This window comes from Alosa alosa, chromosome 8 (genome assembly GCF_017589495.1).
Source record: "Alosa alosa isolate M-15738 ecotype Scorff River chromosome 8, AALO_Geno_1.1, whole genome shotgun sequence".
NCBI classification, from domain to species: Eukaryota; Metazoa; Chordata; class Actinopteri; order Clupeiformes; family Clupeidae; genus Alosa; species Alosa alosa.
The window spans coordinates 33,476,623-33,492,187 of NC_063196.1; the positions used below are offsets into that span (position 1 = coordinate 33,476,623).

General features: G+C 40.5%; 1 protein-coding gene and 2 long non-coding RNA genes across 6 annotated transcripts in view; 2 read left to right on the forward strand and 1 right to left on the reverse strand.

Moving 5' to 3' along the window:
- The window catches only part of hbs1l (HBS1-like translational GTPase), a 59,611-nt gene extending 57,012 nt beyond the window's left edge, over positions 1-2,599 (forward strand). Inside the window, exon 18 of the mRNA XM_048249894.1 lies at positions 463-2,599. Coding sequence (XP_048105851.1) covers positions 463-474 — 12 coding nt within the window. The 3' untranslated portion in view covers positions 475-2,599. The remainder of the gene's footprint in view (positions 1-462) is intronic.
- A 559-nt stretch (positions 2,600-3,158) lies between these two features.
- Positions 3,159-4,800, reverse strand: LOC125298937. Its single transcript, XR_007194292.1, has 3 exons — positions 4,421-4,800; positions 4,123-4,207; positions 3,159-3,993 (listed from the first exon to the last, which is right to left on the reverse strand). It is a non-coding gene; the product is annotated as an uncharacterized LOC125298937 (long non-coding RNA).
- Positions 4,801-11,077: 6,277 nt separating this feature from the next.
- On the forward strand, positions 11,078-14,633 carry LOC125299537. 4 transcript variants are annotated; one of them, XR_007194390.1, is made up of 4 exons: positions 11,078-11,645; positions 11,765-11,816; positions 12,667-12,738; positions 13,690-14,633. It is a non-coding gene; the product is annotated as an uncharacterized LOC125299537 (long non-coding RNA). The 4 variants fall into 4 exon arrangements; XR_007194388.1 differs by having other exon boundaries at positions 11,078-11,816; positions 13,509-14,633; XR_007194389.1 differs by having other exon boundaries at positions 11,078-11,816; positions 13,512-14,633.
- Positions 14,634-15,565: the final 932 nt, after the last annotated feature.

The window sequence follows — 15,565 nt, forward strand, 5'->3', positions numbered from 1 at the left end:
ATACTGTACGTGGCACTTCAGTGCTATCTGTAAATAATTTGTCACCTGGAACTCGAAGTGACATGGGGTTGAATACTTAAGCCTATTTCAGCTCAAAATCACATGGGGTTGAATACTTATAAGAAATAGCATATTTCTTTTAATTCATGTTTTTTCAGCAAAACTAAAATCGCAGGCGTATTTTTGAAAATCATAACAAGTATAAATGTTTTCGTTAATAATACTGATTTAGCATCTTTTTTAAATGTGAAAATGTTGGTGAATTTGAGGGGGTGGAATACTTTTGCAACCTACTGTAACGGCTGGCCGCAGTGGAAGCTCCTTTCATGGAGGTCTTCAAAAGGACTAGGCGTTGGTTGTTTTCTCTCTGTGCCAGGGTGGCATAATAAATCAGTATAGCAGTGCAGGTAGGTGTGAAGTCTCATGTGATTCTGTGTGTGTGTGTGTGTGTCTTTCTCACAGATCAAAGAATGACCAGCGCTCAGACTCGTACCGGAGGCCTCGGAGGACTTCAGACGAGAAGCTGGGCCAAAGAGCTCGAGAACAAGTGCAATTTCCTCCCCCCCACCCTGTCACTCTAGGGCTGGCTCATGTACACGCACACACACACACACACACACACACCCACACCCCTCATGTCAGCTTCTTGCTGCCTAGAGCATGAGCGCGTTGTTGGACGTTAATATGGAGGAGGGGATCAAAGACAGACAGACCAACAGGGCTGTGTTATTTTTATTATTATTGAATATTTGAAGATGCTAATGTGGCATTAGCATGCTATTACCAAACATTTCATTTTGTAGACCCAGGAGGTGATGGAAGGCATTTAGTGGGTGCTAGTTTGGCCTAGCACATTTTATTTTCACTTGGGGAATGTTTGGGTGCGCAGGAGTGGTGCTGGCATGTTACTGACATGTTGCGTCCTCAAATAGGAGTCCTTAAATAAACAAATCTCTTACACAACTTAGATACACACAAACACACACACACACACACACAAAATGAATCCCTTCTCGTAAGAATGGACAAAGTAACTTGAGAAAAAAAGCAATGTTAAAAAAAGTGTGTGTCCATCTGAATCACACACATTCCCACACCTCACACATAAAGGCGGACCCATGCAGCTATGTATGTAAGCACAAGGATTCTGGAACGTTCTGCTCCTCTCCCTCTCTTTCTCCCTCTCCCTCTCTTTATCCCTCCCTCCTCTCTCTCCCTCTCTCCCCAGCTGAGTCAAAAGGAATTTTACTTCAAATTTCAGTTTTATTCAGTTTGCGAATTATCTTATTTAGACTGAATTTAAAACGTTGTCATGCCTTACCTGTTATTCGGGTGATTATTATTATTTTTTAATTAATCATTTGTTTTGAGGGAGACACATTTGACTCAGGAAATTGTTTGTTTGTGTGGATTATTGAAAAAAAAAAAAAAAAAAAAAAAAAAAAAACCCAAATACAAACGGAAGTGTAAGACACTGCAGCCGGGTGGTGGGAAGAGGAGTGATCCTAAACCGTACTGATCCCAACTGATTCCACAACAAGCCCATTTCCTCAAACACATTCAATATGGCACATCATTACCACCATCATAATCATCATCATCATCATCATCATCCTCCTCCTCCTCCTCCTCCCAGTGGGAGACTTGGCTTGCTTAGCAGCCCATAGGCACTGGAACAGAACTGGCTGAAACCTGGTCTCCCCTGCTAGATCTCGGCCTCAACTCATCCGAATGGGAGCCACATCTGGGCCTGATCCGCTCCTAGGGTGTCAGCCCTGCTTTGGTCACAGACAATCAGGGGGGGAGTCCTTGAGAAAGATCAAGAGAAATCCTAATCCTTAATTGTAATTTAAAAGCTAAGGTGGTTGATCCTAATCCTTAATTGTAATGTAAAAGCTAAGGTGGTTACACTGGAAGGAAGGTGGTGTATCAAGGCTGCATCTGTTCCATATCAAGAGGCAGAACACTTCCTGTTCTGTCCACTACACTTCCTGTTCTGTCCACCACACTGGAGTCACAGCAGAGAGTCAGGGGGTAATGTTGGGATTCAGTTTTGTTGAAGAGAGAGAAGACACTATCAGGGCAGAAAGAGGGGTGTGTGTTTAGCCTAGCCTAGCTGAGCAAACAGTCATCGGTGTGCTAAACATCCTGTCTGAAGGGAATTCAAGTGCTTAATAACACCTACTTGGTCATTTCTATGCTTCCTTCTGATTACAGATTTTTTACTTTTGTCTTGTTGGGGTTTTATCCCCTGGGGGTTTGAAGGCATCAGAACGAGCTCTGAGGCTTCTGGGGGAGCCAGAGGAAAGGAAATGGAAACCAGGTTGAAATCACACTGGAGTCTTGGCGGCTGCACTTGCGTGTCGGAGGGCACGCTCCCCATATTCCTTCCAGCCTTTTTACGGCTCCTCGTCCAATCAGAGGGTTTGCCGCAGCAGCGGACCTGGAGTGTGGGCCATCATAGGCTAACATATCTCATTATTCACTAACGTACCTACAACCCTCCAGTCTCTTAATGTATTTAAAGCGGATGTTTACAAGCTGCACATGGGCAGCCCACTGTAGCCTTCATGCGGAATAATAAAGGTGATAAATTATATCTGTGTGATTTTGTTTTCATCTCGCAACTTATTATCATGCATATAGGCTCAAACCTACCAAGAACGTCTATGCCTTCTACAAACACCATAGGCAAACACTTGTATGTTGATATATGTTTATCTGTTTACATCATACCATTTTTTTTTTATCATATTGTAATGGTGCAGAATTATATTTCTTTATCTCAGAAGGTCAGTTTTTTTGCAATGAAAAAGAAAAATGTGACCAACACAGAACTGAAAAATTATACAAATGTTGCAGCTCAGAATTGAATGCAATACATACTTTTGTTAATTTTATGCATTTTTTTTCTTTCTGTGACTTTTTTTTTTTTTTTTTTTTTGTGAACATATAATTGGTATATTTTATTCATTATGAATGTAGAAAGGTCTTAAAATGTATTTAATTGAACTAAAACCCTGTAGAAATCATGTACGAACAACAGTTTTAAAGAACTGCAAAAACACTAAACCCCATTCTCTGAACCAAATGCTCAGTCAGTTGCCTGAACACATTTATTGAATCGATCACTCTTGACAAAGCCATAAACAGTTTTCACCTAGTGCAATACAATTTGCAGATCTCATTGACTCTTTTTGCAAAACCCTAAACACATTCTAATGTAATAAAACACATTTTGGACGATGCATAATGGTGACCACAAGTGGTAAAAAGTAAACACATAGAGCAGAGATGTCATAAGTTAAACATGACAGTTTAGATTAATACGTCAAATAGAATTGTCTGCGTGTTTACACATTCAAGGACAAGCTACAGCATGTATTTGTTATATTAACTAAAGTCATGATTAAATGAGTAACAGATATGTACATAAAATCTATAAGATAAACAAACTATCTATGTGATATATATACATAGGGGCTTTTAATGCATTACCCTCCTACAGTAGGTGTCTCTAACTGTCTGGGCAATAGGTTAAAGATCAACACATAACAGTAATAAACAATTAAAGACATTTAAAGAACCAAATAAAAAGGATCTTTATTTGCCTTAGTCACATCATGATGCCCACTGACTGGAGATTGATTGAATATATAGCCTATCGACGATATTAATGTAATTTGTCACGCCTGAAGTTGAGATTAGAGATAGCACAGTTTGAATAATGAAGTGAAACCTCTGAACTCCAAATACCCAAGCTTGACATAGCTTTCCACCAGGAGATTCCACTCTCAAACTCACACCCATTATAATATGTATGTGGGAGTTTCATACGTAATTTCTGATTGTAGGTTCTGGGCTGTATCTTCTGATTCTGGCTTGGAAAGCTGATTTGAAGACTGAAGAGCTCCAAGAATAATAGTGTTGGCGTAGGTTTGCATCTGGTCAGTGGTTTCATACACAGGCTCCTCTTGAACCATTGATGGTTTCCTTCAAATCAAAGCATCATAACATAACTTCAGTAACAGAATTACTTTTAACTTGGCCCTCTATATGAAGTAGAAAATAAACAGTTGAATGTCCCTTCTAAAAACAAGGGTAACGTAACTCTTAACACACCTGATCCGCCGACGCAGGAGAGCCACTCCTAAAGCAGTCAGAAGGCCCAGCAGTGTGATGATCAGTACTGGTACCCAGATCACTGCTGAGGGGAGCAGAGAAGAAATTAGGGACACATTTAATTACACATTTACTATCTGACTCATATTCTCAAATTCTCCTTATAATTTATATAAAATGTGAAGTTTATTAATAGGATACACCCCTAGAGATGGGCCATCTAATTTTCGAGCAATTTTCATGCACACACACAGAAAAACAATACAGTAGACAAGACAAGTCACAGATATACTCATACATATTCAGACAGAAGAGCTCTCCAACACCTAACCACATCCAAACGAGTCATTTGCCTATGCTAGCAGAAGCCTCCGAAACAATGCTAATTATAGCTCATTTATAGCTAATTTCAGAACTTTTAGCCATGAAGCGAAAATTAAAAGGTTATGGGGGACGTTATCCCTATGGGAATCCAGGGAAAGAGGGGTGAGGGAGAACCAGGGACGCGGTCCCTGGCTGGGAAAAAACACGGCGACGGGAGATGATGGGGAAAGGGGAAAAGGTAGCGACGCGGTCGCTACGGGGGAAGAGGGAGGAGGTTGCTACAGGTCGCTACGGGGAAGGGGGAGGAGGTCGCTACGGGGGAAGGGGGAGGAGGTTGCGCAGCACCCTGGGTAGGAAAAGGGAAAAGTGGGGAGGGTTGATTAGCTGGAAAAGATAAAGAGGCCGTAGTCGCGGAAGGCAAGGTAAGAGGGCTGCACGCGGGCTGCCATAACTTGCTGAGTTGAGTGAGCAGGGGAAAAGCTGTTTAGGAATAGAGAAAGAGGCTGCAGTAGCGGAATGCAAGGTAGAGGGCTGCACGAGAGGGATGCCCGAGAAGGCGCTGGGGAAGCCAATCTGCACGACCGGCGACTTGGCTCCTAGTTTGACCAAGCGCATCTTGCAAGCGAAGTGACGCCGATGCTGCAACTTCGGCAGGTAGAAGCAGACTGTGAATAAATAACCTGTCTGATTGAAGGAGGCGTGGCAAATTCCGTCATGCTCCTACCGAAATTCCGTTTGTAAACGCCATATAGAATCTTACTTGAATTAGTTTGGCAGCTGATCCATCGTGGAGAACTCCTCATAGACCCAGATAATGATGTGACACTGATTATGTAGGTCTGAGCAGGCTGAAGCCCAGCCACCATCACTTCTGTTCCCGTCACTCGCTGAGAAATTCTCCCAGTCACATTCACCTCCACGACAGTCCACACACCAAACGGCTCTTCCCAGTTTAGGCTCAGAGAGAAATCTCCAGGTTCACAATTCAAATCAGCCACCTTTGCTGGAACTGATAAAAGAAAATGTGGATGTCACCAAATAAAGATCAAATCAGACCATCTTATCACAGGCTATAGGTAAATAGCTTTAACTTTAACTCTGATCTTAGGACTTAGGACTCGTGCAGTCACTGTATTACATGTAGGACCCCATGTGACCTTGACCTTTGACAACACAACATATACTCATACAGGCACGTGCCACCTCCTGACCGCTGCGCTAATAGTTCCTACCAGAGCAGGGGCCTCCCTCTCTATCTTCTAAAACCTCCTGAAGACCCAACTCTTCTGAGACTTCCTCTTTTCTTAACACTACTACTGACAGTTAGACATGTTTAACTTAGCACCACTAACCACTACCTTCCTCCCTATCCTGGCTATCCATGTTCTCCCTCCCTTGACTTCACTTGAACTGTTATTCTATTCTATGTGAAATACTGCACTTACTTGTTACAGTTTTCACTTCAACACGTTGGCTCTGGAGGCCAAATGGTCCAGTTGTTCTCACAGAGATGTCGTGAGATGTTCCTGGTGTGAGCTCTGTCAGGTTCTCTGATGTGGTGATGGTATTATACTCTCTGGACCAAGAAGAATTACTGATGGTGACAGTGTAGTTAAAACTGTCTGAGTTCTCCATCCAGAGGGCTGGATCCCACGCAATAGAAATGGAGTTTGTAGTTGTATGGTTTATGTTGATACTTCCTGGAGGATTGGGATCTAAAAAAAAGGTTTTATTTGTATGATCAAATCCCATTCTCCTTTGTGAAAACAATCTATTTACCAACAAAATTCTGTATATATTCTAATACTCACATGTTGCATTGGTCACTGGCTCAGACTCTTGACTAAAGTTCCCACTCTTTGTTATGACTGTGGCTGTGTATATCTTTCCAGCTGTCAGGTTCCAAAACTCATGGGAGTTGATACTTTTGTTCAGTAGACCACTACGTCTGCTGCTGCTGCTGTTCAGGAGAACCTCATAGAACTGCACATTTCCATTAGGAGCATCCCATGACACTGTGATGGAGTTATTGGACTGTTCTGTGATAGACAGCTGCTGCACAGTCTCTGGCCCTGGGTGACAGGAAGATAAAAACATTTAAACACAACCACATTGAAGAAATAAATTTCAAGTACTTTATTGGGAAACAAAGTCTAAAGGTAAATTTAAATTTAAGTAATTCGTTACATACTGAATAACTGTACCGTCCATTCCTGCATTAGGCCTACTCACAATATCTGTCTATAGCCTATTAACTTATTGTCTACATGATTGCTTATTTAAAATATGGTTTAGCCTTGATAGCCTAGGCTACATTATTTCACAGAGATGTGCGTAGTGTAGCCTAGGCTACAGCACGCATTCTCTCCCTGCACCTCTCTCCCTCAATCTCCTCTAAGCAAATCAAAACGGTGGCTTGTGCAATAACTGTTCATGCAGACTTCAATTGGCGCGGTAGCCTACACAACTTTGTTCAAAATTGATACATTCAAATTGACTTTGCAAAGTTAGTATTATAGCCTATTTATCACAACGTTGTCTGTCGCGTGGATAATCGCAAACGCAAATTTATTCAAACGGCTAAGGAATTAACTGTAGCTTATTTGTGGAAGTCGAAGAGAAAACACCTGTTTGACATAGGCCTACGCGTAGCCACGGACGGGCCTAGGCCCGTCTACTTGTCAGTCTTGCCCGTCCGATTAGAGGGCTTTCCTTCGTTTACGCTCACCATCTTAAAAAGACGCGCAAGTCAACACTGCGCTGAAAGCTCAAGAATCAGTCAAATCGCGAAAAGCCACAGCTCCGTTTAATTGTCAGGTGTGATGAAATGCGTTCATATTCCACTTCTTATGCCATAAACGTTGCATGCCTATGGAAAGGTTTTGTGGTAGGATTGTCCAATGGTCAAGCTGTTGCTTCAACTTGTATTTTAATTTATGCGACGCACCGATGCTGGGTTCATCAGTTTTGCGCAAGTTTAAAACGTTTAGCCGACTGCGTAATTTGTCATTTTCGTATAAGTTCCACTTTTCATGTCATGATTGTAACATGCCTATGATAAGGCTTTGCAGTTGTACAATATGGTCAATCTATTGTCTCAATTGTGATTTATATGACGCGCACACCGATGCTGGGTTCATGCACTTAGTCAGCCTAGAACAGGAACATTTTGGTAAGGGAATTAGAGAATGAACACACGCAAGAAACGCTTGTTAATTAAAAGTAGGCCTAGGCCTAATTTACAAAGACATCGTAAAACACTGAAAGTTAATATTTACACGCGGGTCTCACGTCGCTCTCAAGCTCAGTCGCGTGCTGCCCTCTTTTGAGCTTGTGAGAGGCTGAAGCAGTGATACACATTTGCACAATTGCGCAGCCTACGAATTTAATAAAAAGTAAATAATGCTTAATTAAATAAAGGCATGTGCTTAAGCAGCCTATAAGTAAATAAAAGACCCCTACCATAATTTGAGGATTTAGAGTAGGCCTAGATGAGTAGGCCTAAATAATAGGACTACAGCTAATTCATAACTCAAGCAAATTGTTTTCAATTAACATATCATTGCACACATTAAGTTCAACGGTTAGATTTATCTGGACGTGTTTTAAGTTGGCTGTAGCTTTAACCAAGTAAATAAGCTAATGATTTTTGAAAACGAACTTCTGTGGTCATATGCATTTTACATAGGCTAGGCAAGCAGGACAATTGGGGAGTTTTTGACTGCATGGAAACGATACAAATTAGTGTCAAGCATGGTTGTGTTTAGCCTAGGCCTACCATTTGCATTTATTTAAGTTATGAACATCAGACACTCGAGTGAAATCTCGACCTTATTAGTGATTGATAGCCTATCTTATGCGCTGTGTTAGCAGGCCGTGAACAAAGGGTTAACGTATAGCCTACAGGTAGAAAAAAGAAAAATGGTGATAATATAACGTTAGCTAAGTTAGTTTGCCTGCTAGCTAGCTTATCAGTAGGCTATAGAGTCTCTCAATGGGAATTTATGTGATCTATTTACCAGTGCAATAGCTACTTCTGTCTAAATAATAGGTCTATTTACCTCTCCTTATTCAGTGTAACCTTGGAAAAAGATCAATCGGGCCTTTCACACTGTCAGTTCTTGCAGTTCATTAGCGCGTAAAAAAAAAAACAACAACAGCTGGCAACGTTAAAAACAGCTGTTCAGGTGGGCTCATAGAATTGGAACTGTAGCCTACATGAAATTTTGCGCTGAGCTTATTAAAATGGCGCCCTGTCAGGCTCAGAGCGTAGTTCATGCCGATGACGTAACTGATCTATCTTGCTCCGCTCTAGAACGCACTAACAAGGGGGGCACCAACAAGGAGCACCCAAGAGCAACAGGGGCAAGGAAAAACTCCCTTACCAAGGAAGAAACCTTGGGCAGATCCACGGCTCAAGGGGCTAACCCAACTGCCAGGGGTCTTGGTGTGTGTGTTGGGTGGATGACAGGGGAGATGGGATAGTGTGCTGTGTATGTGGGGAGAGGCCAGTGTGCAATATGTGTGTTGGAGAAGCTTCCTCATGATAGTGTGCTGTGTATTGGGGGGCAATGTACTGCAAGTATGGTGAAGGGACTTACTATTGCAAGCAGAGTACTGTATGTATGATGTATGTGAGTGATGACAGTGAAGATGTGTGTGTGGGCGGGAGGGGAGTGGAGCAGTGACTGTGTGTGTGTGTGTAGTGTGTGTGTGGGTAGGTGGGGGCAGTGTGCTGTAAGTATGTGAGGTGATGACAGTGATGATGTAAGTGTGTGTGTTTTGTATGTATGTGAGGTGATGACAGTGATGATGTAAGTGTGTGTGTTTTGTATGTATGTGAGGTGATGACAGTGATGATGTAAGTGTGTGTGTTTTGTATGTATGTGAGGTGATGACAGTGAGGGAAGTAAAAGTGCTAAAAGTCTTGTAGGTGTGTGTGTGTGTGTGTGTGTGGGGGGGGTCATGAGTGCTGAGGAGTGAATGAGTGCAAAGTCAGTATAGTGTGAGTTCAGAGTTGGGAAATGTTGAGGAGTGAATGTGTGCAAAGTCAGTATAGTGTGAGTTCAGAGTTCGGGTGGCCTGGGGATAAAAACTTCTCCTGAGTCTCTCAGTTCTGGCTTTGTGACTACATAGGCGTCTTCTTGATTTCAGCGGTAGGAATAATCCATTGTTAGGATGAGAAGAGTCCTTCAGAATCTTTTGGGCTCTTAGGCCTAGCCTATATCTAAAATATGTTTACATTATTGTTAATACTTAATAAATGATGCAATGATATGTTTTTGATAAATATTTCCATTATTTAACAGTTGTTACATACACATGCACTAATGATTAGTTAGGGTGAGGATACATATTTTATAAACCACTTCCTAATACTACAGTACAATTCATCATTAACTAAGTGGTTAGTGAAAATGTGTTGTAGTGAAATAGTGTTAAATAATGGGAATATTACTTCATCAACAAAATATTATTGCATAATTTATTAAGTATTAACAATAATTTATGAACATATTTTAGATATAGAACTATTTACTATGAACAAACCATTTATAACTGTACAAATACTTTATTTATGAGAATTAACAGTAGCAATGCCTTAGAAATGATTTTGTAATAGTTTGCAACTGGTTTATAATGGGAAAATTATTTCATTGTCAAGTGGTAGGCTTATTTATTATGAACAAACCATGTATAACCGTGTGAACAAATGCTTTACTGATGATAAATTATGTATGAACAAGAAATTACTAATGATGAACAAACCATAAACTAATAAGTAACAAAGGCTTAATAAAGGATGAATTGTGTACAAACCCAGATAACTCATTTATAAGTAGATTATTTATTGTTTAATGATGTAGGCTAAAGATCTAGCTATATGGTGAATGTCAGGTTATTGTCTAATTTTATTCCAACTTCACAATGATCATGGATAGCCTGATTAAAGAATCACTTCAAATGTGGTTGAAAGTAATGAATACTTCGTGCTCATGTTCCAAAGGTAGTGGAGTTAAAACAGTATTTGTCTTTCAAATGTGGAGTCAAAGTCACAAATTTCGAAACATATTATTAATACTCAGGTAAACTATACATTAGATACTCAAAAGGCATATAAGTACAGTAATCAAGTAAATATACTTAGTTACTGTCCACCCCTGTGTATGTCTAATGCACTGTGTGATAGTTAGGCCTTGCTGTTGGCTATTCTTGTTCCACTGGACAGTATTATTTGCCAGCCTTCAATTATTTGTTTACACTTTGCTTGACAGTGTCGACATAAGAGTGACATGACACTGTCACGAACGTGTCATAAACAAGTCATAAACGTTTATGACATAACGCTTCTGTTATTAAGTGACATTCGTTTTTTGTCATAACAAGTTAGGATTAGGGTTAGGGTTAGGTAAAGGAAAGAATGAGGTTTAAAAGTGGTCTGATGTTCTTTCTGTGCACTGGCCTATTGGTACCATACCCTTTAGCTTCTCCTATATGTAAAAGCATGTTAAAATGTATTATAAAATTCCATGGTCTTAGCCTAAATTAACTATATTTAAGGAAATTATCTAAAATGGAAATGGAAATAAATAGGTAATAAATAGATAATAACTAGTTAAAATATTAATACTTTACAAATAAGCTCATTGAAGGTAAAAAAAAATCCTAAAAGTACAGGGTTCTAAAATAGTCTAAAAGTGCCTACTGGGTAAAATCCACAGTACAGGTAAAATAAGTGCTAAAATTGTGTGGTCATCAAAAGTGCTAAAGTGCAAAAGTGCAAATGTGCAATATAAATAGAATAAATATATAAAGTAATAAAAACACTCAAAAAAGATAAAACACACATAAATAAATAAATACCAGTACTTTAAAGAAAACACAAGGACACTAAAGACTAAAAACGTGCTATTTCCTGACAAGAAACAAAAGACAAGTAAAATAAGACCATGGACTCATACATTTAAATAACTTTATTAAAAACTCCAAAATCAATTGTTAATTTAGTTTCTCATTTAAACCGTTGGGACTAATTGCTAATTTAGTTTCTCATTTAAACCGTTGGGACTAATTGCTTTCAATTTTAATATCCATTTTCTTTCTGCCCTTTTACTCTGTTTTGAGGTCCAGCCTGGGTTCCCCTCCAAGGAGCCAATGGTGAGGTGTGTTGTGTTATGTGTTTGAAAGTGTGTGACCAGGTGAGTATTGGAAGTGTTTTTCTGTATGTTGTTGAGATGTTGCTTGAGTCTTGTCCGCAGTGTCTGTCATGTTTCACCAATGTAAATGAGATGGCAATGTGTGTGTGTACATGTAATAGCATAAACCAGGTTGGAGCTGTCCGGGTGCAAGGATGTTGTAGAGGCTGAAAGGTGAGTATGAATGTTATGAGGTTAGTGATGAATTGAAATGTAGTGAAATGTACTGCTTCTCTGGGGGTGGGAGGTGGATGTGCTCTAGTGAAGGTGGAACGAACAAGGAGGTCTTTAAGATTCTTGTTCTTCCTGTAGGCAGAAATGGGTGTGTACTGTGAGAAGTGAGGGTATTGTGTTTGAAGTTTATTGAAGTGTTTTTTGAGTTGAATGAAGATGTAGTGTATGGGTAGAGTAGGTGAACACTATAGGGATGATCTTAGCTGGGACAGCTAGAGAGGGTACAGGGAAAGGGGGCATGGGTGGGTTAGGGTAAGGGTTAAGGTTAGGGTAAGGGTTGAGGTTAGGGTTGGGGTTTAGGTAAGGGTTAGGATTAGGGTTCAGGTTTGGGTTAAGGGGTCCAGGATTGGGGTTAGGGTTAGAAAAAGGGTTTGGATTAGGATTGGGGTTAAGGTTAGGATTAGGGTGTGGGTTAGGGGGCCCAAGTGGAGAAGTGTCACTAGAGTTAGGTTTAGGGGGCCCAATAGTAGGATTAGAAGAAGGGGATTGGGTATGGGATTTGGGGTGGGAATTGGAAGTGGGGGCAGGACAGGTGGGGAAGAAAGAGGGAGAGGATTAGGAAGGGGGAACAGGTTGGGAGTAGGAAGGGGGAACAGGAGAGGATTAGGAAGGGGAACAGGAGAGGATTAGGAAGGGGGAACAGGTTGGGAGTAGGTGACAGGTGAGTAGTAGAGATTGGGTGGGTCAAGAGAGAAAAACTGGGTGAGGAAGGTGTCAAAATGGATGTTTGTGATGTGAGGCAGTGTGTGTGCGAGTGGGAGCAAGGCCAGCCAATGTTTCATTTTCGCAGGAAGCGTTTGGAATAATTGCGAGACCGGAGAGCTGAGAAGAGGACAGAGGTGGCTTCATGGAAATCTGCAAGGTAAGTACATATTCTATGAAATCTGATGATCTGTGATTTGATTATTCCTTTGAAGGTATGCTTGGGATGATAACTATGTTTATGGAGTAAGGCATGTGAATCTGTGGGTTTAAAGTAAACCTTTGTGTTAATTCTCTTCTGTGAAGGGGAAATGGGAGTGAGGAAGACTGTAGTGTCCAGAAAGTTCACTGAGTGGGGGTGAATAGTGGCTTTAAGTTTTATTGAAGGGTGATGTGTATTGAGAATGTCTAGGAAGTCATAGAATAATGGCAGAGGATGTGACCAAGCACCTATAATATCATCTAAGAACTGGAAATAAAAAAGTGGTTGAAATGGACATTTGGCCAAGGTTGCTTGCTCCCACTTGCTCATGTATATGTTTGCGTAAGATGGTGCAAATCTCTGGCCCATGGCAGTTCCGTGAATCTGGAGGTAAGTTTTATTGTCAAAGTCGAAATCATTGTGAGTAAGACAGAGTTCTATGAGCTGTAGTAAGATGTTGTCTGGTCTTGAGGGATCCGGGTAAGTAGAGAAGATGTTCCTGAGAGCTATGAGGCCTGTGACTGTGTCAATGTTTGTGTATAAACTGTCCACATCTATTGTAAACAGGTGAGTATTGTGAGGAACTGCCATGGGCCTGATCTTATGTATGAAATCATAAGTATCTCTAAGATAGCTGGGGTGACGGGTGGACAAGGGGTTGATGAAGTGATCAATGTACATGGAGATGTTGTATGTACTGCTTGAACAATCTGATACTATTGGTCTAGCAGGAGGAACCTTAAAGGGAACAGTCCAGGTGTCGGGTGGTTTATGGATCTTTGGAAGAAGATAGAATATAGCGTGGACGGGGGTGATCTGGACCATACAGGAAGTCTCTTTGTTTACGTGTAATATAATGTTTTAGGTGAAGGGTGTTGACTAATTCTCTTACTTTCTTTTGTGTTGTAGGTTGGATGGACTGTGGAATGCGTTTGTAATAGGTGGAGTTATTTAACTGTCTATGGGATTCAAAAAGGTATGTGTGTGTATCTAATATTACAATTTTAGATCCTTTGTCAGCGGGCTTTAGGATGATGAGTGAGTTGTTCTTTATGTGTGAAATGGCATGTTTTTCCTGTATGGTCAAGTTATTGGAGGTGATATGTGGTCTCTGATTCAAATTGTGATGGACTGATTTATAATCCATTTTAATAAGGTGTTGTATGGTTTTGTCCACCTGGGAAGGATGTGGTTCCCAGGTGGAGGGGAAGGTGAAGGGAATAGGTGTATGATTGTTTTTATCTTTGAAGCGAGCTATTAGTTTGAGGCGACGGTGATACTGGTAGATGTCCCTTTGAAGTTCCTCCTGGTTCCTGTGGGTGGGTTGTGGGTTGAATGATAGACCTTTTTCTAACAGAGAGGATTGTGGTTGTGTGAGTGTGAATGTCTAGGAAAGATTCAGTATAAGTGAATCAGTAGAGTGTGTCAAGGTTGGGTGTGTTGAGAGTGGTAGCCTGGGTTAAGGTGTTGTTTTCCGTAAATTTAGAAGGGTGCACCAGTGATATACAGGGTCACTCCTAGCCTGCTTGTACTGCTGCTTGTTGGCGATACGAAGTGTTCATTTCAAAATGTTACTGACAGATAGACAATTTACAATCGGATAACCCCGTCATTGTAATCAAAATATGTCTGCGTTTATTTGCAAAGCTTATGTTAGCGAACTAGTATGATACTACCACAGGTTGCTTGATGCAGCCGGCTCAACACACAGGGCGAGTTGACCATTCACAGTTTTGTGTATAAAGTTAAAGCAAAAACATTTACTTAACATTTAAAAATGTTGATTAACTAGTGACATAGCCTACTATTGTCTGCTCCACATTTTTAATTTTGCATAGAGTTAATTTAACGATAGTCTTAGAAATATTGCTGAGTGTTGATCAAATGGTGGCACAGGCCTATGGTTGTACTGACTCCTTCACATTTTCATGGCCTAGCCTAATTATATAGATATTGTAGCCTACTTTTTTCTATCAGTCTTTGAAAACTAAAAAAAAACCCATGTGAATGTCAAAAAATCTTTTTTGAGAATTTGAGAGGATTAAATACTGGACATAGATTAAATGTTGACGTTTTTACTTCCTCTCCCTCACATTTCCATATTTTCTTGCGAGTAGTAACCAAAACCATATGATTTACCTGATGTTATACAAGAACAGAATAGAATTGAACAGACTTGAGTTTGGTATTTTGGGTCCGGCCATCCTCAACTGTCACAGTTTGTCATGTGGCCCCTTGTGGAAATTAGTGTCCCACCCCTGGGTTAGAGGTTAGGATTAGGGTTAGGTTTCATGTGTCATGACAGTGTCATGTGTTCATGACAGTGTGTTCAGTCACTCTTATGTCGATACTGTCAAGTAAAGTGTTACCCAATATTTTATCCATTCTGATTGTGATAATATACTGAGATACTATTTTTGTATACCAGTCTCTCTCTCTTTGAATCTGCTGTAGGGAACCGGGTAGCTCTGATAACTAATATTCCATTATGTTATCCTGTATAAACATGCCTTTTTGTTGTTTAGTAGTTTCGTTTAATGTTTATTTAGTGTCTTGATTGCAGCAAACATGTAAATGTCAGGAACATGAGATGTAATGTCTTCTGCCAAAGTAGCGAGTTCTCACACACACTTTTGTCACAGGGTGGGAACTAAAATGGCATCTGGAATTCCATGGGGACTGGTTTTGGGGTGGAACACTATTAGGCCAAGATGGCAGCCCCCTTAAGCACACAGTGTTTACAAATCAGACACAGGTGTGTAGCGGGAATGGTTTTGGGTGATTG